Source organism: Notothenia rossii, assembly GCF_949606895.1.
Source record: "Notothenia rossii genome assembly, chromosome: 10".
Taxonomy (NCBI): Eukaryota; Metazoa; Chordata; class Actinopteri; order Perciformes; family Nototheniidae; genus Notothenia; species Notothenia rossii.
Genome location: NC_136908.1, coordinates 41162675 through 41190619, shown reverse-complemented (window position 1 = coordinate 41190619; position 27945 = coordinate 41162675). Strand labels below are relative to the sequence as shown.

The window sequence follows — 27945 nt, the reverse complement described above, 5'->3', positions numbered from 1 at the left end:
CATGTATTATCTTATTTGAGGGGGGGTGAATGCATCGACCACCCGAATAGGTGGAGGGGCCTTTGGCTTTTCTTGCCGGGGGGGGGGGGGGGGTGCGGTGCGGTGCGGTGCCCCCACAAATAGAATCAAATTATGTGGGAAACACTGTAATGATTGATTGAAATCCTCATTAGGTTTCCAAATGATTCATTTTTATTCTCTTTGTTTTCTCCTTTGTCTCTTTCCACCTCAAACGCACCTACCACGCCCCCGCGCTCTTTAGGATGTTGACCTATTGGTACCTGCTGTCTTTCAATGCCTGGCTGCTGCTGGCCCCCGTCGTGCTGTGTTATGATTGGCAGGTGGGCAGCATCCCCCTGGTGGAGTCGCTGGTGGACATCCGCAATGTGTCCACGGTGCTGCTGGCCGTGGTGATGGTCGCCCTCTGCCTCAGCTGCTTGTTCTCACTGCAGGTCAGTTCTATCTGCACTCTGCTGCCTCCTGATGATTGTCTGTCCTTGTAACATGCTACTGCCTCCTTTAAAGAGTGGGAAGAGTTGTACGAGCTGGAAAGAGTCGAGAGTTAACAAGGTTCTAAAATAAAACCCTATGTCATCACTGCAGATTAGGGATGTGCATCTCCATCACTGAGGCCGTTGTGATGCGCATCTCGATACGTTGCCAATGATACGATACATTATCGATATATTTGAAGCACCAGGTGATGCGATTTGATTCAACATTATTATACTACCAGTGTTTCCCCTAGGATGGAGTCATAGCAGCGGTGCTAAGGCACGTGGGCCCAGCATAATGTGAGCGCGGAGCGTGTGGAATCTTTTAGTGCGTGCGAAGTGCACCCCGCCAATTTGTTTCTATGTGTCTGCCAGCACAAGAAAGGCTCTTGAGGCCTAGTACCAGGGCCGGTTCTAGCCAATTTGCTGCCCTAGGCGAGATTTTAGGCGAGATTTTATATATAAAGAATACATGAAAAATCTCTACAAAAGACAAATACACTACAAAAACAGAAGCTTATTGACATAGGTAATATACGTCAAAATGGGTTCAAATGTATTCAGTATTGTATGAACATGTTTTAATTGGGGGGTGGACGTCACATCCTCTAGAGGGGTCCGGGGGTATTTGTATATAGGGGAAACACTGAGTACTGCACATCCCATCATGCTGTTTATTTTTTACCTTAAAAAAAACACTTGGACCTTTCACAAACAGGCCTTTTCACAAGTCCTTTATAGTAGTGTTCTCTGTCTCCAGAGTACAGTACAATTTTATAACGTACAGTTAAACAATTTAAGGATGCATTGCCCAGGATTAACAATGTGCAAATAACAACTAACATAGTGCAATGCCCATACAGCTGCCAACCTGATGTGCTTAACACTCATTCATAGGCTAACTCACCAGTGAGCAGAAAGCAGTGGTTTCTCTATGAAACAATAAAGAATACAAATAACCTTTCACAAACATGTATCTCATAACTGCTTACAGTAAGGAAGACATTTAAACTATTATTGGCAGTCACAGGCTGCTGTAAACTAAACACCACTCTCTCTGACAGAACACCTCACTGAGTGATTGAACTCATTTGTCTAACTTTCAGGTTTCTCTTTTCAGCCGCAGACCCCATGTCGCTTCTTTATGTGCGTCACTAAGTTCCTCGTACTACTTGTGTACTTTAAAGCGGCACGGCCTCGTTTACAATTTGAAAGAGATTTTTCAAGTTGTCCGTCTTTCTTGAAAAATCCGAAGTGTTGCCAAACGTTTGATTCGTAGGTATTTTTGGTGCGCTGTGTTTCTCTTTCTCCTCGACTTCCATGTTCGTTGATAACTGAGACTCTCGGCCTCCGTAGTGGCGAAGCAAATATCAAAGATCGTCTCTGCTGAGTGCACAGCAGTGACTGGGGAGTCGCACAGAGTGATGGGGGCGGGCACTAGCATCACGATACATTTTTGATGACATTTGGCAGAGGGTTTATTATTTTGCTGTGCTGCAGCCACACTAAATGCATCCAGGTGTTGCTGGGACTTTGTCCTCAGGCAGTTTATAGATCTCTATTCAGAATACTTTGTTTTTCCTGCTCCGCAAAAGTCACCACTCTTTCATACTGTGTGTGTGAGCTTGGACCTTGAGATCATGTTCTTTTCATCCATATATTTTTCTCCACTATATGGATGAAGGACAGAGGTGTGAGGTTACACAACTTTCATTTGGAACATGCATGCAAAAATGCTGTTGACTTTTAAAATGCTAAGATTGTGAAATTCCCAAATCTCTGGTTTAGGACCATAATACCTGTGTATTAAGTACAAGTAAAATGTGCAACACAGCAGCCGGTTACACTCTGCAGAGTGAGGTGGCTGTAATGACACTGGTGTTGAGGCACTCTGTACTATCCACACACTTTTCTGGAGATAAATAATCTTTGTAATAATTGTCAAACTCAAGTTCAAACACATTGACCGAATGAAGATTCTGAAAGTAAAATTTACATTTGTTGCTAGACATTTAATCAGAGGCAAGACTATCCTAACATATGGAATTATACACTCTGAATAAGAGGAGAGCTGCCATGTTGTTTGTTTACAGTGAGAGGAACTTGAACATCACGTGTCAGTACGCTGGCCTCTTGAAATTAATGGAGGGAAGAAACATAGCCACTTCACAAGATGTGCTATTGTGATACAACTATGTTTCGTGCTGTGGACCGACAGAGCTATTACACATTAGATGTGAGACTGAGGCCCCGGCCCCACGAGGACGCATACGGCTAAATGCATAGGATTAATGCGGGGAAAGGACATAATTAATTGTAAGTGGCGCTGTAACTTCCTTCACAAAAGCAGCGAAGAAGCATGGTTGTCATGGTTGCCCTTCTGTTTATCCTCCGTGGTGGGGGCCGAGGGAACCGGGCAGAGTTTTGCGCCAGTCAACGTGTATTGGAGTTTTACTCTTCCGGACAAAATTATAAAAGTCCCAGCCAAAGGTCTTCTTTGCTATTTATTGAGCTTTAAAACAAATGAATAACGAATCTATATAATATAATAATAAAATACACGGAGCCTCTCTTTTTCCTCCCTCTCTTCTGACAGCGTCAGTGTCTGTCTCATGCAGCAGCTGATCCAGTAATGAGTGACCCGACAGTAAAAATAAACATATTTATAACTAATTTAGGTAGTTTGAGAGGTAATTAAAATAGCTAAGGGTGATGATCTGACTTGAAGTGTGTGTTTTGCTCCGTTCACCGCTGCATCACAGCGGGAGGAGCTGCAGGTGAGCAGAGCTGCGTGTCTCCGTCCTGTCAGATTAGACTTCACTCGCGTTTATGTCCATATCGAGAGAAAGATAAATAATCTGAATTCAGTGTGCAGTTTACTTTGACGCGGGGGTGAGCAGCAGAGGTGGGGAGAGGCGGGGCTATTATCTATTAACTGGCTATTATCAGAAAAGTATCGTATAGGGCGCACACACTGAGCCGTTGGACTTACTATTACTGCCTTGCACAATTTCTCAAACGCTCTTATTTAGCCATCAACTTTTAGATTTAGCTTGAGGTTGTTTTAGGCATGTGGAAACTAACAATGAAGACAATAAAGATGAATACTTGATTCAAAAATACATATATTATTAAATTAACTTAACAAATTATGAATACAATTAACATTGCTTTTTATTTGAATTAAATAAATAATATTTCACATCAAAAGAAACAACAATGCTAAACACTCTTGGCAACGAGCATTGTCCACCTCAAGACGGGTAACATTTAACCACACCTTGGAGCGCTTCTCTCCGCCATCTCCTCCGTGTGTTGCTGCATGTAGCCGCGTGTGTGTGTAAACTGCCCCGCCCCCTCGCACACAGACGGGAGAGAGAGATCTCTTCTGGATTGGAAAGGTCGAAAATACACCGACCATAAACGCATTTGTTTGTCTTTTTGCATATTAGAAACGAGTTGGCGACACTAAGACTTCGAGATAAGCAATGTAGCAATAATACATGACCTTTCTCTTTCTCAACTCGCTACTCGGGGGGAAGTCGCTAGCATATGCCTTGTGAACACTCTGATAATGCCTCTCCACGTTACCTTTCTTTGGCAGAGCGACGCTTGCTTTACAAATAAGGCAAATAACCTTTGAATGTGACATCAGAAAAAAAACATTCTTCCTCCCATTCTGTGTGGAAGTGGTATGTCTTTAGCTTTTTGCTCGGTCCTGCACTCATTTTGTTGTTTGTCTCTTTAACTTAATTTGAGTTTTCCCGGCACTTGACTGATTTTGTATCGCTTTGCATTCTGGGTTAACAGACTGGAAAGCGATAGGTCGCTTTTTCTGTCAATCAAGTAAACTCCTGAATTAAGTGGCAGGAAGGCCAAGGGAGGAGGGATCATGTTTTGTCTATTTTAACGGAGCTGGATTTTTTTTTTTTATGAATGACTCGCGATCTACCAGCATTGCCCTCGACGTACTGCTGCGTATGCCGTTCGATCCACCTTGGGAACCGTTATCGTTTCCGCAGTTGTTTACTGTCACATTCGATCGTCCTCGTGTGGCCGAACGGTCTATATGACACTAAACAGTAACGCAAACGAACGTTTTCGTCCTCGTGGGGCCGGGGCCTAAATTTGCCTCTCATCAGGTAGGTGTCAAAGCTGCTCTCAGCAGAAAAAGCCTCTGAGTGGTGCGACTTCACACATCTCTAGCTCTTAATACTAATAACACAGCCATGGAGGAAGATGGGCAGAGGCTATGCGCTTCATCAAATATAAATTGCGTCAGATATGGGCTTCACAGAAAAACGTTAACTGTAATTAGATAATTCAATCGACAGTAGTCACAGCTGAAGAACATGCATACATGTGCTGACAGCGGTTACACAGAGAATTGACTGAGTTTATTGAAAAAATTTGTGTTTGTCTGTGCAGGGCCAGGGGAGCAGGGAGATGTTGGTTGGGATGTTATTCCTGATGTTTCCCTTCATTCCTGCCAGTAACCTTTTCTTCAGGGTTGGATTTGTCGTGGCAGAGAGGGTCCTCTACATGCCAAGGTGAGTCTGTATTTGTTCATGTACCTGCCTTCATATATTTGTGGTGTCCGATTTCTACTCCCCTTCTTCTATGAGGAGTAAGTCTTTCTCATTTCTTCCAAACATGTTTCTTTGTTTATCTATCAAAGTTGTTTTACATATACATATCCAACCTTCTGTAGGCCCTGATGAAGCTAGATTAACACAGTTGAAAAGCAGAGCTTAGGGAAAGATGATATTAATGATGTATAAGATGTTCTGCAGTGACATCTTACCTCAGGTTGTTGTGTGTGTTATGTATTTGTCTGTGGACAGACAGCGGCAACTCTTCTTTTCTTTACTCTCAATTCAAGGGCCTCTCCATTTTTCTTTGAGAGTTTTTTTTCTTGCTCTCATTTTCTCTCTGTTCCGTTAGCTAATCAGTCTGTGCTTCTGTATTTGACATCTTGTTTTAATTTCTCTGTTAATACACTAGCTGTGTATAAGATCCTTAGGGGTTGTGGGTGACTTAGATTAGGTTTACAGGGGCCCATGGTGTCATTACATTAAATTACATTGCATTTAGCTAACGCTTTTATCCAAAGCGACTTACAATAAGTGCATTCGACCAGGAAGATACAAACTTGAAGAAAACAGAATCATATAAGTACATCAGGTTTCATAGAGCTAAAACATTTCAAGTGCTACTCAACTGGCTTTAGATAAGCCAGTCCTTTATTAGTATATACATTTGCAAGAAAAAGTATGTGAACCCTTTGGAATTACCTGGATATCTGCATAAGTTGGTAATAAAATGGAGGAAGCCACTGCTGTCCAGAAAAAACATTGCTGCACGTTTGAAGTTTGCAAAAGAGCACCTTGATGTTCCACAGCACTACTGGCAAAATATTCTGTGGACAGATGAAACCAAAGTTGAGTTGTTTGGAAGGAACACACAACGCTATGTGTGGAGAAAAAAAGGCACAGCACACCAACATCAAAACCTCATCCTAACTGTGAAGTATGGTGGAGGGAGCATCATGGTTTGGGGCTGCTTTGCTGCCTCAGGGCCTGGACAGATTGCCATCATCGACGGAAAAATGAATTCTCAAGTCTATCAAGACATTTTGCAGGAGAACTTAAGGCCATCTGTCCACCAATTGAAGCTCAACAGAAGATGGGTGATGCAACAGGACAACGACCCAAAGCACAGGAGTAAATCAACAACAGAATGGCTTCAACAGAAGAAAATACGCCTTCTGGAGTGGCCCTGTCAGAGTCCTGACCTCAACCCAATTGAGATGCTGTGGCATGACCTCAAGAGAGCGATTCACACCAGACATCCCAAGAATATTGCTGAACTGAAACAGTTTTGTAAAGAGGAATGGTCCAAAATTCCTCCTGACCGTTGTGCAGGTCTGATATGCAACTATAGGAAACGTTTGGTTGAGGTTATTGCTGCCAAAGGAGGGTCAACCAGTTATTAAATCCAAGGGTTCACATACTTTTTCCACCCTACACTGTGAATGTTTACATGATGTGTTCAATAAAAACATAAAGACATATAATTGTTTGTGTGGTTTTAGCTTAAGCAGACTGTGTTTGTCTATTGTTGTGACTTAGATGAAGATCAGAACACATTTTATGACCAATGTATGCAGAAATCCAGGTAGTTCCAAAGGGTTCACTTTTTCTTGCAACTGTAAGTGCTTTGTTAATAATTCTATCGCTCAAAGTGGAGTCGAAAGAGATGAGTTTTCAGTCTGCGCCGGAAGATGTGTAAGCTTTCTGCTGTCCTGATTTCAATGGGGAGCTCATTCCACCATTTTGGAGCCAGGATAGCAAACCCACATGTTTTTGCTGATGGGAACTTGGGTCCCCCTCGCAGTGCAGGTGCAGCGAGCTGTTTGGCTGATGCAGAGCGGAGTGCACGTGCTGGGGTGTACGGTTTAACCATGTCCTGGATGTAGGAAGGGCCAGATCCATTCGCAGCATGGTACGCAAGTACCATTGTCTTGAAGTGGATTCTAGCAGTTACCGGAAGCCAGTGAAGGGAGTGGAGGAGCGGGGTGGTGTGGGAGAATTTAGGAAGGTTGAAGACCAGACGAGCCGCTGCATTCTGGATGAGCTGCAGAGGTCAGATGGCACATGCAGGTAGACCAGCCAGGAGGGAGTTGCAGTAGTCTAGGTGTGAGATGACGAGAGCCTGGACCAGAACCTGCGTCGCTTTCTGGGTCAGCTGGGGAAGTATTCTCCTGATGTTGTAAAGAGTGTATCTGCAGCAGCGGGCTGTAGCAGCGATGTTTGCAGTGAAGGACAGTTTGTTATCTAGGATCACACCCAGATTCCTTGCAGTCTGAGTCGGGGAAACAACAGAGGTGCCGATGTTGATTGTTAGGTCAAGAGTGGGACAATCTTTTCCCGGAAGGAAAAGCAGTTCAGTCTTGTCAAGGTTGAGCTTGAGGTGGTGAGCAGACATCCACTGAGAGATGTCAGCTAGACAAGCAGAAATGCGTGCGACGACCTGGGTCTCTGAGCGGGGAAAGGACAGAATTAATTGGGTGTCGTTAGCGTAGCAGTGGTATGAAAAACCATGCGGGCTAATGACTAATCCGAGCGAGTTTATGTACAGAGAGAAGACGAGGGGACCGAGAACAGGGACCCCTGTAGTTAATTGACAAGGGTCGGACTCCGACCCTCTCCAAGTAATCCTGTAGGTACGGTCTTTGAGGTATGAGGTGAGGAGGGAAAGTGCAGAGCCTGAAACTCCAAGTTCTTGGAGAGTGCGAAGGAGGATCTGATGGTTCACCATGTCGAATGCAGCAGACAGGTCCAGAAGGATGATGACAGAGGAGAGGGAGGCTGCTTTAGCAGTGTGCAGTTCCTCAGAGACAGCAAGGAGGGCATTTTCTGTGGAGTGACCTGCTCAAGTCCACACATACACATTCACAGTGAATCCTCTCTCAGAGCAGGGGCTTTAGCTGGATGCTCATTCCTTCAGGGGAAAGGACTCAGGGAAATCCCCTGACTTGATCACACTCAGCGCTCAGTTAACTGACTGCATGGCTAATGCAGCGTATCTGCCAGCAGATGTTTCTGTTTAATGCATTTCAACTACGGCAGACTGCAGTACTTTCAGACACAGAACTGTGTAGTCACCAGCGACGTGCAGTCAGTGGAGGCAGGGGAGGCAGAGCCTCACCTGTTATACTCCAATGTAACGGAAAAACAACTTAAGAAAAACTAATTAGTAATAATAATAAAATGTCTCCACTGATCTATAATGTAAGTGTTATTTATGTATGATTCCAATCGCTTTTTAAAGTCAAAATCAGCAAATTTGCCGAGCTCCGCTACAACTACGGGTAGCGATGAGAAGTGAGGCAGGGATGAGCTCTGCCTCTCGTAAGCCCACAGTAACTTGCTGGAGCACGGGCACTAATTTAGCGCGGGCACTTATTTTGTGAGCGCGCTCAAGCCAGTTACTATGGTGTGAGGTGAGGCACAGATGAGCTCTGCCTCACCTTAGAATGCGTCACCCCACAGAAACTGGCTGGAGCGCGGGCACTAAGTGCATGCCTGTTACCATCTCACTGTAGGTCACCAATGTAATGTTTGTAGATCCCTTTATTACATTTATCCTCGCCATCCATAGTCTCTAAATAACTTATTTAACGTATATATGATATTTAGACTCGCTGGTCTCATCATATAACGGCAATGAAAAAAGCAGCAGGAGAGGCAGCCATAACCTCTGCCGCACTGAAGGGGGCGCACGTGAGCCCACAGGTTGTTGTTGCTACTGTTATTCTACGCAGAGACGGTAGACACAAACAACAAACTAGACTTTTGAAACTACAGGAAGATAAGGAGGACTTTTACAAAAAACTAATAGAGATTGTTGTCCAGAAGGAGAGCATAGACTTAATCTTCAAGTCAAGGTAAGACCACAATTGTAATGAAAATGGGATCTTACTAAGAAAGAACAATCCAACATTTAGATTTTGGGTATCCTTTCGTTGAACGGTCTGTTTAAAAGGAATCGAAGCATCAGACTAAAAAAGCTTTTGAAAATAACCTAATATTTTGATTAAGGTCAAAATATAATTTTTGTAAATCTGACTCTGAAAGAGTCAGTGCCTCACCAGCCATGAACCTCACCGCACGTCACTGGTAGTCACTATGTATTTAGTGACTCTGCATTTTCTGTGCTGTGACGTAATTTTCTCTCTCTTTTACTAATCACCTTTTCTTTAAATCTGCTGCCGTGTTAGCCAGAAGTTGGTTAAACAAAGCATACATTTTCTGCCAGAGCACTCACTCAATCATTTATTTTTCAGAAATTCACAGAAATAGCTCAAGTTGTAGTGAAAAATCTTAATCGATGAGTAAGGAAACCTCAAAATGAGGTCAAAGACTTTGTTTCTAAACCTTATCTCATAGTTCAAGTTTAGTTTCTTAATTGGACTGAAACTATGAGCAAGGCAGAGTAAGACTCAGCCCAGATATCCGTCGGCTACATTGAAAACAATTGAAAACCGATAGCCAAGTGATCTGAGATTGATCACAAACAAAGAGCATCAGAAACCTTCACTGAGGTGGTACACAGTGAAGAACAGCGGAGTGAGGACAGAGTCTCTGGTTAAGGACGGATGCTGACTGAGACTGAGGTTGTGGAAGAGGATGAAGAAGAGCAAGAAAGGTCTCGAGGGCAGAAGTAGCTGCTTACTCTCTCAAGGGGTGTGTTTTCTGCATTTCGTGGTTATTTTCTACCTTTTGCAATTGTTTACAACAAAGTCAATCAATCAATCAATGTTTATTTATATAGCCCAATATCACAAATGTTACATTTGTCTCAGTGGACTTCACAGTTTGTACAGAATGTCAGTATGACAATACGACACACTCTGTCCTTAGAGGCTTAGACCCTCACATCGTACAAGGAAAAACTTCCGGAGAAAACCCACAGTTTAAAGGGGAACATGGGAGAAACCTCAGGGAGAGCAACAGAGGAGGGATCCCTCTCCCAGGACGGACAGACGTGCAATAGATGCAAATTGTGTAAATTGAAAAGATAATACATTTGCAACATAGGTAGTCCAAATGTTTGGAAATGCATGTGTGTATAAAGTGCCTTTTATATTAGGATTGCTAAATGGAAATACAGCAGCTCTGACTTAAATAAGACACACACAGTGTCATGATGATATTTGCTCTTGTTGAAAAACACTTTAAATGCAAAACAAGCATTTAAATAATAATAGCACATATTTAACTAATTCACTGATATTTTGTTTCGGCTATCATTCCACATATTACCATACTGAAGGAATTATTGGTGGTTCCTTAGTTTCTTAATAGAAACCTTTATTTTGGCCATCAAACCCTCGTAGTTTTTGAAATATTTGCATGTTGTCACAAATTAAATACCCAATATTATTTGGTGGAAAATCTGCTAAATCATCTCAATTAAACCTTCAGAACCATTCGTTTCACAGTTTTTTTCACTCCTTTTAGAACTAATTTCCTTGTGTTTCCTATGTAATGGTATGGTCTTTTCTTTTAAACATTGTTTGACAGTACAAATCAGCCAGCATGCCTTTTAACAGCCTAAACACCTCTATCAGAATGTAGGACTGCAGTAAGAGATTCTGTCCCGTGTGTCTTCCTACCCCCCCCCCCCCCCCCCCCCCCCCCCCCTCGCCCTCTTCCAGTATGGGTTACTGTATTCTGGTGGCTCACGGCCTGGGGCGCCTGTGTTCGCTGGTTGGCCGTTTGGGTACCACAGTCCTCAGCGTCTCCTTGCTGCTGCTGCTCCTGCTCTTCTCCTGGAAGACCGTCCAGCAGAACAACGTCTGGCGCTCCAGGGAGGCCCTCTTCCGGTAACGTGTGTGTGTGTGTGTGTGTGTGTGTGTGTGTGTGTGTGTGTGTGTGTGTGTGTGTGTGTGTGTGTGTGTGTGTGTGTGTGTGTGTGTGTGTGTGTGTGTGTGTGTGTGTGTGTGTGTGTGTGTGTGTGTGTGTGTGTGTGTGTGTGTGTGTGTGTGTGTGTGTGTGTGTGTGTGTGTGTGTGTGTGTGTGTGTGTGTGTGTGTGTGTGTGTGTGTGTGTGTGTGTGTGTGTGTGTGTGTGTGTAACTTTTGCCCTTGTTCTGAAATAGGCACACATATTTGCGCCAGAAATTCAGTACTAATATACTCTGATAGTGATCAGGTAAAAAAAACAATCGTGATTTAAATGATACACAAATATTTGGATTCAGTACGGCTTGAATTTCCATTGTGTAAAATATGTAAACCATATTTCAGCTCAGAAATCATAGAAAACGGATGTTTCTTATAATTGCAGATCTTGTGTTTTTTTCACTTTGAAAATAAATACAATTATAGTTATTTGATTTATTTAATGGGACCACATTGTAAGACGTTGTAAGACAACCCTTGCACTATTATATTGAAAAAAGAACTTACAAAAGGAGTTTATTTTAAATATGCTAATTACAAAATGCTGCTAGAAAGTTTCCGGCTTCTCTCTGTCCTGTTATTTTTTTATGATAATAAAGAGTCAGTGTGTGTCTCAGTATAATCTGTACAAGCTGTTAGTTTATTTAAGTGATGACCCTGACATTATTAAGGAATTACAAGGGCTCAACGCTAACTTTTAAAAGTGGTTGCCAGGCTGGCAAACAGGCATCAGCTTTTAGTTGGCAAAACTGAAAATACGGTTGCCATTTTTAGTCACCTTATATTTTAAATAATTAAGATACTATACAGTTATACATCAACTTAATAATGAACATGTGACACAAAAGAATGTTCAAATGCTTTACAATAAGTAATAATTAACACAATTAATTGAAACTTAAGTGGGAGGAAACTTGTCCACCCTCAATTGCTGGTATACTAAATACCGGTAGTGCAGCTGTTGTCCTGTTCTTCACAGATCCCCCAAAAATGAATTGAGCAAGTCACTAGTTTCTTGGTCATCCGTTGTCTACCTTTCAAATTTGGGTTTTCCTGACCTTTGTGCTGACCCCACCATAGATCCATTGGCCCTTCAGCATTGAAGTCTTGGATTGGCCAGACTAATCCATTTCTAATGTTAAATAAATGAAAACCATTCACAGTTAAGAATTAATGATTAATGCTGTAAATTACCTTTAATATGTCTAACTATATTTGAAATGTGTTACCTTTTTATAGAAGTGATTATAAATGTGTGCCAATATTTTCCTATGGTAAAGTTTCGTTTTGCACTTTTATTTTGGTAGTAATAAGATCGAGACTCTTATTTTGAAGGAACTTTTACCGGAAGTGAATGGACAACATTCCTCTTTGCTTTTCGTTCGGGTTTACCTTACGCTTTATCAGTTGAATCACTTTGAACATTCGTTTGAGAAGTTGACGTGTTGGCCGAACTTTTTACCCCACAGTCAAACAACTTAATTTGCTTTGGCATGTTTTGTAAAACAAACACACGGCGCACCGCGCACGCTAGTAAACGTGCATCGCTTTCTGGCTCCGTAATCACACCAATGCACGTGAAATTTAGGTATCAGGTTCCGACTGGTCACAACAATAATTAAATATCACTCTTAATGCAACAAATAATTAACATTTATCTTTTTTGGGGTGCACATTTAGCTGTTTGCTTTCCTTATTTCTTTATGTTAAAAACTGGTTGCCACTGATGGCAACCAAAGGCCAAGAAGTGGTTGAAATTTTTTCTGAATGGTTGCCAATGGCAACCTGGCAACCGTTACTGTCGAGCCCTGGACTATGACAAGGATGTTATTTTGGACAGAAATTAAACGAGTGACCACTGTAAGAATGTTCCCCCATCCCCTACAGACACATAACTCCTGTTCCAGTATAGAGAGGCGAAGTCCCTCCCCTTCCGGGAGCCTCCATGGGACCCCGGAAGCGGAAAATTATACATTGAAGTCAATGGAGAGAGAAAAGTTATCTTTTGATCCCGTTTGAATTGTGCCACGAATGACACATATGATGTTTGTCAATCTTAAACAATCATTTCCATGTAAAAAAAGTCAGTTTGTCGTAAAACTGTTGAAATATAAGACTATGAAAAATACGCAACTAGAAAGACTACAAATCCCAAATCGCATTCTGGGTCGCGTAAGTGATGTCATAGGCGATAATGCTCCAAGACTGGTTGCGACTCGCAATTAAAGCAAAGAAGAACAAGATCTCATAACTGATTTATTCCCTCCAATAAATATAAGAGATTGCTCCAATAAATTCACTTTTAAAGAGATGCCTGTGTGCTTTGTACGAGGTTGTAATCACAAAATTGATCATACCACTTCATACCACGTTCTATCGCTTCCTGTCTGGTGAAAGGACCAGGACCAAACATATCAGGTAATATACATGTTTTGCATGGAACATAGTCAAGTTAGCTACCTAGCTAGTAGCGAGCACGTTAGTTAGCAATACATTACATTACTTAGCCTTGTCATTTGTATTAGCCTTAACATGAAGTAAACCAAAATGTTAAACAGTAGAGTAGTCATGATGGTAAGTATTTTGTGAAACATTTGAAGAGTAGCCTATCGCCCCCTCCACCAGGTGCTAAGGGGGCGGGAGGTAGGCTAACGCCACATTAGCATCGGGGATCTTTTCTACTTCATGCTATCTGCACAAATGGTTAACATTGAACATTAAAATATCAGGCAGTTCAGGGAGAGTCAAAGGAAGGCAGGCAGCTTTGCATGACATTCTTCTGGACGTGTTTCATTGTGATGATAGTGAGGGTGAGTCAATCTGTTTGTTGGAAAGACAGTAGTTGAGTGAGTACTGAGAGAAAATTATTAAAAGAGATAATTATTCAAAGTGTTGTTACTTTAAAGTGTTGTTACTGACCTTTTTCTCTTTTATTTTCTTTACCTCACCTGTAACTGCTGAGACCCTGAGGAACATGCACACTGGACTGACCTGCTCTGGCAACCTGATTTCCACTGTACGTAATAGTATTTGGTTATGGTATATTATTTATATACATCAAAGGCACAATGCACCCCCCAGAGACACACATGTATTGAGTGTGATATTTTGCATTGGTCATGTGAAATCATCATTAAATACTAGAAAACTGTAGGAGCGGCAACTTGTTTTGAAATTGAATTTTTAATATCCGATAATAAAGTTTAACCGGTTTTCTTTATTCTTCTCTCTTCCCAGCTCCATCCATCACCATTCTCTGTTCCTGCAGGTCCTGCTTGCTAATCAATGCTCATATTTTTTTACACAATTACAAATAAAGTCAATGTATTGTACGACATGAAGTTGTGCTTCATTCTGCCTTCAACTGCAAAATTATTGTGGTCTGCACCGACATCCATGTAGCTGCCCCCCAGTAAGATGAACAAAGTTGACATACTCAACATACAGCTGTGCTCTTAAGTTTACATGAAGAATTTGTGAAATATTGGTAATAACAGGTTTAAATGATTATTAGTAATTAATTATATAATTTTCTCATTGTAGACGAGCAGACAGGGAGCCAGATGAGAAAAGGAGAATATGCAGCTACCATTTTCCACATGGAAAAGAGAAAGGGCCAAGTGTATTTGAGTGGACAAAAGAGAAAGGGAGCTTAGCTGTTAATCAGTCCAGGGAACTGAAAACTACTAACTCCACTAACCCACTGAAAAAAGTCCGTAGAGATTTAAAGGCGTAGTTGTAGTTCAGTCCAACGTTTCATTTGGATTCATTTGACAACAGTCAACTATTTTCATAAAGAATATATATATTTTTCAAATTCAAAGTCAACTTTATTGTCAATCTTACTCAGTTTGTGTTTATAGACAGAGAGATCAAAAAGACGTTTCCAACAATCCCAAATACGAAAAATAAAATTATATAATTTAAAGATATACAAATATATATATCCTATATACAACATCATGTATAATGATGGTGTATGATGTAGAAGGAAGTGTGGTAGATAACAAGTAAATATAGAGTTACATACAGATCCATGTTACAGCAAAAGATGGAATAACTAAGAAGCACGCAGTATAATAATAATTACATGCAACAATTAAATAACTGCTCAGCATCTCCACCACAATCCCAATCTGCTGTGTCCTGTTTTCCTCCCCTCTGCATAACACCCCATCACACATACGAAACACAACGCAGAGTCCGAGGGTGTTAAGAGTATGTTTATTTAAATGTCCTCCTCTCTACTGGCCAACACAGGGAGCATATGCTGGGTCTAGAATTGTTCCAGGAGGAGGAGATTTCCATGCCATGCAGGGTCTTTTGGGATGGGGATGAGGATCGCCTCCTTCGTGGTCCACACAACAAAGTAGCAGAGACTCCGGTCTGTGATGTGCAGCTGTTATATAATACAATACATTTTTGAAAAACATTTGATCAACAAAAAAAAAGGATTTGGTCAGGATCTAGAGTCAGTGTGTAGTTTATTAATTAATAAATGCTCTCTACATTAGGAAAACACATACAAGTGTACCAGAGGGAGTCACACACAGCTGTGCCTAGATAACCAAACAAATTGACAAGATAACCAAAATCCTTGAATCTACACACAGCAAATAAACTCAAATGACACAACGAGATGTAAAAGGAGATCACACATACAGTATAGTCGATATAAAACTGGCCGCTTCAATCTGAAGAGCAACTAAAACAAAACACAGGAGTGTATCTTGTTCTTGTGAACACAAATGTTATCCACAGCATACACAGAGACCACGAAGTTCTTAAGGAGAAAACTAGTTGCTAAAACAAAACACGTTCATGTACCTTGTTAGCTAATGTTAGCTAGCTGACATTAACGTTAAATATTGCACTCATATAACTCACCGAAACCTTGTAAAGCCGGTCCCGCATGCTGGCTCTTACAGAACCGACTAACTCCCCTTTTGTGTATGTACAGCTCTCAACATGCCCAGACTTGTAGGGATTTTCACCTCGTTTTATACTTTTCGCCTCATTCTGAAAGAAACAGGTGAAATTTGATAACGTGGCGGCCATCTTTGTGATGGTGACGCATATTGTGCGAGACAAGAGACCTGTAGTTCACTGAGAGGTTTCACACAAAAAAAATTGTAACTTCACAGTTTTAAGAGACATTTTTATTTTTTTGACTTGCAAAATGTTCTTTTAATTTGACAAACATCATATGTGTCATTCGTGGCACAATTCAAACGGGATCGAAAGATTGACTTCAATGTATAATTTTCCGCTTCCAGGGTCCCATGGGTCGGAAGTAGCGGGACTTCGCCTCTCTATAGTTTCATTCTTTGTTTTTGTTCTCATGCCGATTTTGCTCTGAGGCCTGCATCTTATTTTCCTATTCTTGTTCCCCGTTTCAGCTCTGGTATCCAGACTCTGCCACACAATGCCAAAGTCCACTACAACTACGCCAACTTCCTGAAAGACAACAGCCGGCACCAGGAGGCCATTCACCACTACATCACTGCCCTCAGGTCTGCCTCTGCAATACAGCTCTATGACTGTGATCATCTTTTAACGATTCGAAGTCACACAGCATGTGCCAAATGTGACTTTGTGCCTATTGCTATTAGAATTGTTTCTTTAGGCAAAAAAACAAACAAATTAGACAATTTAACTCACAAAACATCAATTACTTATTTGACTCAGAGTACTACGATTGTTAAATCATGGGGAGTGACTGTGAGTGAGTGTGGGGGGGAAGGGGGGAAATAAGTCATTTTTGTCCTTAGTCACTCTGTAACCAGACCAGTTTAAGAGTGTAGTTCAGGGGATAGGGATGTATGAAAATAAAGTTCTGTTTTTCTAGTCCAGAGTGTGGTGTGTAGGTGTAGAGTTCAAGAGGAGGAGAAATTATATTGGTGTAGTGAGAATAACTTATCTGAGGCTTACAGGCCGGAATAGATCACCGGAGTGCAGGTTTAACTGGGGAGGGGAAAGATAAATGGTTTCCCAACCAACACAGTCTCACTCCCTGATCGTTAAAGAGGGAGGCTTGGTCAGGGTCCTTTGGCGTGCAGTTGTGACGCGCCGAGCAGTGGCAGCGCTAGCGGGTGGCTACTTGGGCTCAAGCCCCGGATGTTTTCTGAAAAGCCCCGGATGTTTCACTTAAAAAAATATATACAGGACTGTCTCAGAAAATTAGAATATTGTGATAAAGTTCTTTATTTTCTGTAATGCAATTAAAAAAACAAAAATGTCATACATTCTGGATTCATTACAAATCAACTGAAATATTGCAAGCCTTTTATTATTTTAATATTGCTGATTATGGCATACAGCTTAAGAAAACTCAAAAATCCTATCTCAAAAAATTAGAATAGTTCCTCAGACCAAGTAAAAAAAAAAGATTTATAACAGCAAAACACAATCAAACATTTGAAAATGTCCATTAATGCACTCAGTACTTGGTTGGGAATCCTTTTGCACGGATTACTGCATCAATGCGGCGTGGCATGGAGGCAATCAGCCTGTGGCATTGCTGAGGTGTTATGGATGCCCAGGATGCTTCAATAGCGGCCTTTAGCTCATTAGCATTGTTGGGTCTGGTGTCTTTCAGCTTCTTCTTCACAATACCCCACATATTCTCTATGGGGTTCAGGTCAGGGGAATTTGCAGGCCAATCGAGGACAGTAATGCCATGGTCAGTACACCAGTTACTGGTGGTTTTGGCACTGTGGGCAGGTGCCAGATCATGCTGGAAAATGAATTCCTCATCTCCATAGAGCTTTTCAGCAGACGGAAGCATGTAGTGCTCTAAAATCTCTTGGTACACAGCTGCATTTACTCTGGGCTTGATGAAACACAGTGGACCAACACCAGCAGCTGACATGGCTCCCCAAACCATCGCTGACTGTGGGAACTTCACACTGGATTTCAAGCAACTTGGATTTTGCTCCTCTCCAGCCTTTCTCCAGACTCTGGCGCCTTGACTTCCAAATGAAATACAAAACTTGCTTTCGTCTGAAAAGAGGACTTTGGACCACTGTGCAACTGTCCAGTGCTTCTTTTCCTTAGCCCAAGTCAGACGCCTCTTCCGTTGGAGGGTGTCAATGACGGTCCTCTGGACAGCAGTCAGATCAGCAGTCTTCCCCATACTTGTGATTTAGTTTACTGAACCAAGCTGAGTGTTTTTCAAGGCTCAGGAAACCCTTGCAGGTGTTTCGAGTTAATTAGACGATTCAAGTGATTCGTTGAACACCCTACTAGTATACTTTTTCATGATATTCTAATATTTAGAGATAGGATATTTGAGTTTTCTTAAGCTGTATGCCATAATCAGCAATATTAAAATAATAAAAGGCTTGCAATATTTCAGTTGATTTGTAATGAATCCAGAATGTATGACATTTTTGTTTTTTTAATTGCATTACAGAAAATAAAGAACTTTATCACAATATTCTAATTTTCTGAGACAGTCCTGTATATATATATATTTTTTTAAATGTCTCGGGAGTAATGTGCAGTACCGGAGTCCACCAGAGAGGCAGCCGCTGCGGGACATTAGCCTGCGTACTGCGTAGCCTTCCCTGCCCTGAAGAAGAAGTGATCCTTCCTAGTGCCTGACGAGTTTTAAGCTAATAGCTTATAAAGTTATGGATATTAGAAAGTTATTTTCATCGAAGCAGGCGCCACAAGCTGTAGCAGCAGCAGTATCAGCAGCTGACAACAATGTCATCACCAGCAGTGAAGAAATGGATGATGTTTCATGTTTGTGAATCTAATGGTGATATCTGCACTCTGGCTGACTGAATAAGAAGTGAAAAAGAGTTATGTAACGTTAATGTTATAGCTAGTAAACATGGAATAACCACACTAAGTATACCCTTATATGTTAGTATGTATACAGAACATGACTAAAAATGATTCTAAGATGTAATGTTAACCCTTCATACCTCAGTCTACTTTTAAGACACTAAAATAACGTATTCCAATTTTTATTTTGTTTTCGCGCGTGGAATTATACCGGCTCTCGTTTCAGTACACATAACCACGGAACCGACAGGCGACAGTCAGAAACGTGACTCTTACACTCTTCACGTCACAAACAAAGATGGTGGATGAGAATAGATCTATAAAACGATAAGCAATGTGCCAGAATCAAGGTGAGACTATCCGCATCCTTTAAAACTCTGCGCACATTCGTTTCACCGAAATGAGTAAACGACTGTATTTGAGTGAGTTAAGGCATTTGCTTCATTAAAGGATATTAATGAATAAGTATTCTCCAGTGCCTTTTGTCCGCTTTAAGGTATTATTAAGGTAGGGTTAATGTTGCTCTCAAAGTACACCAGATTGATGCTTTTAACTTCAATATTTTAAAATAAATCTTCCCGGGGGAGCATGCCCCCGGACCAGTGGTGTAGTCTACGTGATACGCAGGTATACGCCGTATACCCACTAGAAAATGCCAGTGATTTCCGTATGCCCTCTTAAAAATGAGCGATGATACGTAACAACATCATTTTGTGACTTCGCTTTCACGCTTTCGCCCCCTTCTGTGTTAATACTTTTGGACGTCTGGGGCTTCCGTCGCCTTTGGCCTGTTGCTAAGCAACAGCAACACACTTTGTTCGGCTCTGACAAACCCCACGTTTCTCTAACGTTATCAGAATTTGATCCTTCCATCATTCAAGTTCGCGGAGCGCTAAACAGGAAGCAAACATGAAACGAAAACAGACGAAAATATTTTAATGTTTTCCGAAGTTTTCCCCTATTACCACTACAGAAGAAGAGCCAGGTCAGGCGGCTGTCCTAAAGGTGACAGAGAACGAGCCCGGCGCTACCGCAAATTTACCCGGTAAGTGGAATTAGCATGGTTATCATTAACGTAACAGTAGCTGGAATGTAAGAACAGGCATCCTTGGTTAGAGTGGAGGGATAGAAAGTTAGGTAAATGTCAGCAGACATGCAAAGGAAAGCTGATCTAAACAACAGAAATTCATAAAGTCAATGACTATGCAAAGGAGAGATAATTCATGGTCATGTTAAAAGTGCATTTAAAACATTTGCACCATTATATTACTATATGTTAGTTATCAGTAGTTGTCAAATAATTAGCTATTGAAAAAGTGGAAGATTTTTCTCCTTTTATCTGCTTTTCATGCATTTGTTAGCCATGATGTAAATATTGTAAGCAGTTTATTAAATACTTTTGAGTAAATCTTGGCTCTTTTCTGCAGATATTATTGGTAAAAACGTGTATTATGCTAATTAGTCATGGTTTTGTTTATTTCCAGGCTGTGCTCTTTGCAGTGCTACAAAATCAACAGATGTCCTCACAGAACAACGAGTGTCTATGTCTGAGGAGTGGGTGCACTTTAAGATCCAGTCCTCAGATTCAAGCAGATCAACATCTCTGGCCTCTTTGAGAAACAAGATTAGACGACATGAGACGTCCAGAGCACACAAAATAGCCCAGGACCTCACGGAGAAGGGTGGACAGGATTTAGTTGGAAATTTGGTGAGAGCTGTGTCAGAGACAGTGTTTGCAGTAGGCCATATTGAGATTTTGATAAAAATGTCGATTAATTGTTCAACCCTAGAAGATAAGTGGGCTTTTTCCATCATTGTTCATTCTTTTATTTTTTTATTGTTAATGTCTCTGGCAGTTAAAAGTCACATAAAAATGCTTATAATACATTGACATGTTGATAACACATAACCAGTCTCAAGACTAGTCTATGCATTACTAAGTGTGATGGTGTTCATGAGGTGTTGCTTCGAGACAGGATGAATACAATTATTACAGTATACCCACTACAAAAAAGTAGACTACACCACTGCCCCGGACCCCCCTAGAGGAGGCGACGACCCCCTAAAGGATGTTCAGTCCACCCCCCACTTGTAAAAAAATAGCACTTTGATGTTATCACCCTGTGATTAGTACTCAAGCTCTGTGATTGGTTGACCTCCGACTGTATTCCATATGAAAAAAAGATTCGGAAAAGATAAAATAATACTTTATTCAGCAGTGCTTGCTTTTACTCTTTGAAAGTCATCACATTACATTACATGTTACTTTACATGTTACTTGTTAGACGCTTTTATCCAAAGCGACTTACATTCTCAATACTGTGGACAATCACCACAGGAGCAATTTGGGATGAAGTGTCTTGCCCAGGGACGCAACGACATGCTGACTGCAGTGGGGTTTGAACCTGTGACCACCCGATCCGAACACCAACGCACTAGTCCACTACGCCTCACGCCTCACATAAATGCATTGTAATAAATGGTTCGGCTGCATTAAATATTACACATCTGCCTTAGTTCTTTATTTATCTACAGAGATTGGGCCTCAGAATAGACCGGAAACTATTCTTTTACAATTCTGTTTTAATTTCACAATAAAGTTAACATTTTGTTTGATATTATAATTGTTTATTAACTAGACCGCTGGGTCATGTTAAGACCATCTTTTTTGTGTTGCTGTGGGTTTTTCCCATTGCTTTTGTGTTATATCAAAACAATATATGAGTGGATGACAAAATATATCCGTCGTAAACTAAACCAGAAACAGCAGTATAAGTTATTGTGTTAACACTGTAAACTTGACAGTTTTTTAACCTGCAACACCTAGTTGTTAAAGCACATGATTACACGTTTAGAGTAACTGCAATGCAGGTAGATTGTGTTGCTTTTTAATGACTGTTTTTAAATGCTTTTTTCTTAATGTCTTTCATTTTTGTAAAGCACTTTGAATTGCCTTGTGTTGAAAGGTGCTATATAAATAAACGTGCCTTGCCTTGCCTAAGGTCTGCTGCATGTTTTGTTGAATGTGTTATATTTGATGAAAACATTTAAACATTAAGAGTATATAGGGGGAAAGTAGAAGGTCAATGATAGAAATATAGAATAGAAAATATCAAGAAGATACTGTAAATTATATCTAGAATAAAACAGTTTAGTGCCGGATGTACAAAGATATTAATAGGAGGATGTGCAAAACGGACAAACTAATATAATATATAATAGGGGTGTAACGGCATACATACCGTAACGAAATTATTCGGTTCGGGCCCTTCGGTTCGGTACACGTGTGTACGGAAGTGTACCGAACGAATATAACGTTAAACGTAAAAAATTGAGAACGTGAACAACTTTCTGGAAGTAATCTCAGGTTCTGCGTCGCAGCATTCAGAGTAATTTGCTCACATTGGGTTCAACGCGTCATAGAGCGACCAAGTCATTTCATTGGACGAGAGGCATACTATGAGAGCTGGTCACAGGGATGCGTTCAAATGTAGTCAGTAATTTGAGGAAATGGCGAACGCAGATAAAGTTGAGCTCGAAAATACTCCAGCATCATTGAAGTCTCCGGTTTGGGAACATTTTGGTTTCGCAGTTAAGTACAAGGATGACGGTGGACCGAACCGAACCGAAGCTGTTTGTCGGCATTGTTCAACTAAAATTGGTTACGCGGCTGGCAATACATCAAACTTGCACACTCATTTGAAAAGGCACCACCCGAACGTGAATATCACCGGTACCAAAAGAAAAAAGACTGAAGTGCAAACCCAACTCCCACTAGCATTTAAGCCTCCAACACTCGCAAAAAGTTCAGACCGAGCCAAAAGCTATTACAAACGCCAAATATCCTTATGTTGCCATGTTAGCAAAGCGCTACCTGGCTGTATCTGCTACCTCTGTCCCTAGCGAGAGGGTGTTCTCCACAGCAGGAGACATTGTTAGTGCCAGCAGATCTGCCCTTTCGGCAAGCAATGTGGACAAGTTCATTTTTCTTTAAAAAAACATGAAAATACAATGACAAGCAAGTCCTAATGTCAAACTGGCTGCTTAGGTACTAGTACAGTACAGTTCAAATACAAATTATTTCAGTTCATCGAAATGCTGCACCTTAATGTTTATTTTATTATATTTTGTATTTATTTGAGTGAATATTCACAGTTTAATAATAATTAAAAACCCAAAACTAATAGTTTATGTTTTGTGAATACTAGTACAGTACAGTTCAAATACAGATTATTTCAGTTCATCGAAATGCTGCACCTTAATGTTTATTTTATTATATTTTGTATTTATTTGAGTGAATACATTATTCACAGTTTAATAATAATAAAAATATATATATATATTTTATGTTTTGTGATAATTTTTTCTGCTGTACCGAAAACGTACCGAACCGTGACCTAAAAACCGAGGTACGTACCGAACCGAAATGTTTGTGAACCGTTACACCCCTAATATATAATAATACTTAGGTATAATACATAGGTTAAGGTCTTCTTTTAAATAAGCAAAAAGCTTTGGGGGTATCTACAGATAAATATTAAGCCTGACAAAGTACTTAACGTCTAATATAATGCATTGTTTGTTTTGGGAATTGACAATCAACTTTCCTGCAATGTTAACTATGTTCAAGGCAAGGCAAGTTTATTTATATAGCACCTTTGAACACAAGGCAATTCAAAGTGCTTTACAAAAAGATAGATATTAAGAAAATGGACTTTAAAAACAGTAATTAAAAAGCAAAGATAATAAAATAAACATTAAAAGAAAAAAAAGGGGACCTGCATGTTTCTGGTAGTTTGTTCCAGATATTTGGAGCATAATAACTGAATGCTGCTTCTCCATGTTTAGTTCTGATCTGGATGGTTCATAATTTAGCAGTAGGTCAGAAATGTATTTTGGGCCTAAACCATTCAAAGCTTTATAAACCAGCAGCAGTATTTTGAAATCAATTCTTTGACACACAGGAAGCCAGTGTAAAGACTTCAGAACTGGAGTGATTTGATCCACTTTCTTAGTGTTAGTGAGGACTCGAGCAGCGGCGTTCTGAATTAGCTGCAGCTTTTGAAGCACTTATTTTAACTGATATTATACATATTAATTATACTCTTATAAGATGTATTTAGATAGTATAAGAAATGTGCAGAATATGACAGTTTAATGGTGAACACTAGGGATGTGCATCTCCATCACTGATGCCGATACGATGCGCATCTCGATACGCTGCCAACGATACGATACATTAATGATACCTTTGAAACACCAGGCGATGTGATACGATTCACCCCTGTTGCGATACAGTTCGATATGATTTGATTCAACATTATGTGATACGGGCGATACGATGTGATTCAACACGATGCAAAGTAATGATACAATTCAATATGGTACGACGGAGGATTTTTGTTTTATTCCTCATATGCAGCAAATCATAAATTAACACAAAAGTGCTTTACATATGTGGTTCTCTCTACTAGTACTGCACATCCCATCATGCTATTCCTTTTTTACCTTTAACAAAACAAACACTTGGACCTTTCACAAACTGGCCTTTTCACAAGTGTAGTAGTGTTCTCTGTCTCCAGAGTACAGCACAATTGTATAACACCTCACAGTTAAACAATTTAAGGATGCATTGCCCATGATTAACAATGTGCAAATAACAACTACCATAGTGCAATGCCCATACAGCTGCCAGCCTGATGTGCTTAACACTCATTCATAGGCTAACTCACCAGTGAGCAGAACGCAGTGGTTTCTATATGAACAATAAAAAATACAAATAACCTTTCACAAACAGCTCTATCATAACTGCTTACAGTAAGGAAGACATTTAAACTATTATTGGCAGTCACAGGCTGCTGTAAACTAAACACCACTCTCTCTGACATAACACCTCACTGAGTGATTTCACTCATATGTCTAACTTTCAGGTTTCTCTTTTCAGCCGCAGACCCCATGTCGCCTCTTTATTAGCGTCGCTAAGTACCTTGTACTACTTGTGTACTTTAAAGCGGCACAGCCTCGTTTACAATTTGAGAGCGATTTTTCAAGTTGTCCGTCTTTCTGGAAAATTCGAAGTGCTGCCAAACGTTTGACTTGTAGGTATTTTTCGGTGCACTGTGTTTCTCTTTCTCCTCGACTTCCATGTGTGTTGATAACTGAGACTCTCGGCCTCCGTAGTGCGAAGCAAAGATCAAAGAGTGTCTCTGCTGAGTGCTGACAGGATGAGAGGATATTATATGAATGAATCGTTTTTTTACCCGATGCAAAGACGCTACAATCGATGCATCACGAGTTCCACCCAAACTTAGCCGATGTGCACTCTTTCAACCGGTGCACTCGCATCTTGAACATTTATGCCGCTGCACCGATGCGAATCGGTGAGTCTTAACATCCCTAATGTCTTGTAATGCACTGTTGAGGAACCTGTGACCCAAGTAGAATAACAAAGTAACAATACATTGCGTGTTTTACATGCTGCTGTAACAAAATGTTTTCCCAACTTGGGATCAATAAAGTATATCTTATCTTAAGGTGATCGATGGCTACTGCCATATTTGCTAAATGTGCCTCTGAACCTTGACAAGTGCATGTTTCAAGGCTTATCAATTAACAACAAGAGGGGTAACAGACATAAGAACAGCTATTAAATAAAACTCTTCTGACCTGAGCTGTCATGTGGGTATATAAATGCTGTCAATTATAGACGCAAGCAATTTTCCCCCATTTATAAATGATATTTTTTTAATGTGAGCACCAATGTGGTTCCCATCCCCTAAACCTCCAGGGGTGTACACAGTTTAATCCTGGCAACTTCTAATTATGGGAAATACAAAAACGTCTTTTAAAACTGCAATTCCCAGTAGAGGCGCGCCATAGAACATGTTGCTAAAACACACAAATAGCCAGCATGTGTAGTTCTTGGGGGCGGGGGTGGACTTGTTCGAATCCTGTTTTGGATAGTCTGCCGTGGCTCCATTCCATTTCAAAGTGCTGTTTGACGCTCGGCGTAACCTTGGCGCACTGCCACTCCAACATCCAATCACAGAGCTTGAGGACTAATCAAGGGTTATGTCAAGCAAAGCGGACTGGTATCTTCCCAAACGATAGCTGAGGATTATGGGTAGTGTAGTGTCTTCGGCCAACCTAAACTCAGAAAAAACGATTTGTTTCTCCGAATCGAAGGGGAAAAACACAAAGGCATTGTACACAATTTAACAGGTATAATCTGGTGTTTTTCAGTTGATGAGTAATGCAGATATCACTGTAAAATCAATCGACATTAGAGAGAATACAGGGTTCAATAAGGGGAATACTTACTTCCGGGTGTAAAATTCTCCGTTATCCAATGGGAATGGACGCTCACATTGCCTTTAACTGCCGCCGATGGGAATACATTGCAATCAGTTGAAAGCTCTTTGCGTCCATTTATGAAGCTGAAGGAGATTCGGAGTGTCACAACTGCACGCCAAAGCACCCTGACCATCAGGGAGTGAGACTGTGTTGCCCCAACAGCTCCTGAGTTCAGTGGTAAAGCTCCCAAAAATTGCCTGGGTTGCGGTCGAATTGTCTAAAAATCAGCTCCTATCGTCTATTCCTATCCACTATTCCTTGACTTCTTTGTGACACGTCACGGGGTTAAGGAATAGTGGATAGGATAATTAAAAAAGACTTAGGAAAAGAGACTGCGGTGCTTTGAGAATCCGACTGCACTTACACTATCAGACGTATTTATGATGCGCTAGCGGACGTGATAAATGTGCGTCTGCTGCTGTGGGGAAACTACAGTTTTCTATACAGCGAACTACATGGATGTATAATAAGATCGGCGGATGTCACGGAGGTGATCTCTGGGCCCATAGATCTCGGCCTCCGTTACGGATTGTATAGCTTCATTGTGGTTGATTGTGTTCACCTGGTGCCCTATGTTGTCTCCTCCCCCCTCACCTGTTTCTTGTTGATTGATTAATGTGTGTATTTAGGCTCTGTTTTCCCTGTCAGTGGGCAGGTAGTGTGTGTGAGATCCTTGTGGTGGCTGGTGACTGTGTTCACGTGGGCAGCAGATTGAGGCTGTGTCATATGTTTATGATTTAATAAATGCCCACACCGGGTTATATTTGGACGTTCTGCCTCTGCCTCCTTGCTTGGTCGGGCCGCTCAATGGTCAGCTTAACAGCGGACTACTGCAATCTAGATACTATGCACCGTGCTCTTATGGTGTTGTTTTATGCTTTATGAACGTGAACAACAGAGAAACAAATATTTTTCGTGACCAAGGTTGGAATTTAAATAAAAAGTTAAGTGAAACTTATGCTCGTCAACCTCACTTATGCTCGTCAACCTCACCCCTCATCCACATTAATACAAATGATCCCAATATGTATGATTGTATTTTAAAGATCTTAAAATAAACGTGTTAGTCCTTAACATCTATCACTGTGTATATTACCATTCAAAGCATCTTTTAAAAGTTTAAGAAACCCCACATAGCTGACTGAGCTGAGTAAACACTATGAAATGTTGACTTTATTTGATAATTTCATTAAAAAACTAACGTTCATATTTCTCCTTTTGATTGTTATAGTGTTGATTGTTCAAAACAAAGCACTTTGGCAAGTTACCACATAAGTTGTAAAATGCTAAACTGACAATTCGACCGCAGCCCTGGGCCCTTTCTCATTTAACTAATTCCCCTCCTCGACTCCTATCCTCGTGTCTTACTGCCGCCCACAAGAGATGCGAGCAGAGGAGTCGAGGAGGGGAACCAAGGAGAGAGGAGTGGAAGCAGCAAGCGGTTAGTGAAATGAGAAATCCCCTCCTCTGAGCAGTCATTTTCTCTGGCAATCTGTAGGATTGTGTTTACCTTTTCCCCTGTCCTGCTACAACTTAACTAATGGATGTACATCTTTATTGGTTTTAATCTGCAGCATACTGCTTCGTACGTAGCTTCTAACCTGAAGGTATCTGAAAAAGTGTGAATACGGTAACTTGTATTTTTAGGAGTTTTTAAAGAAACTACGCCGTCATCATTGATATACTGTCCAAAGAAAATTAAGTCTTTATGCTTCCAGTGATAAACTGTTTTGTTGGCAGAATAAATATTTATGACAGTTTATTTTTTTAATATGCTGTCCCGTTTATTTCCTTTCTCCAATCTCCTCTTTTGCTGTCTTTGCTTTCCTCCCCTCCT

The 27945-nt window shown here is 40.8% G+C and overlaps 1 protein-coding gene across 1 annotated transcript in view; it reads left to right on the top strand.

The window, feature by feature from the left end:
* tmtc1 (transmembrane O-mannosyltransferase targeting cadherins 1) overlaps nt 1-27945 on the top strand; it is a 185113-nt gene that overhangs the window by 75898 nt on the left and 81270 nt on the right. Inside the window, exons 7-10 of the mRNA XM_079654937.1 lie at nt 263-452; nt 4923-5044; nt 10717-10884; nt 16361-16474. Of these exons, the coding sequence (XP_079511063.1) occupies nt 263-452; nt 4923-5044; nt 10717-10884; nt 16361-16474 (594 nt within the window). The remainder of the gene's footprint in view (nt 1-262; nt 453-4922; nt 5045-10716; nt 10885-16360; nt 16475-27945) is intronic.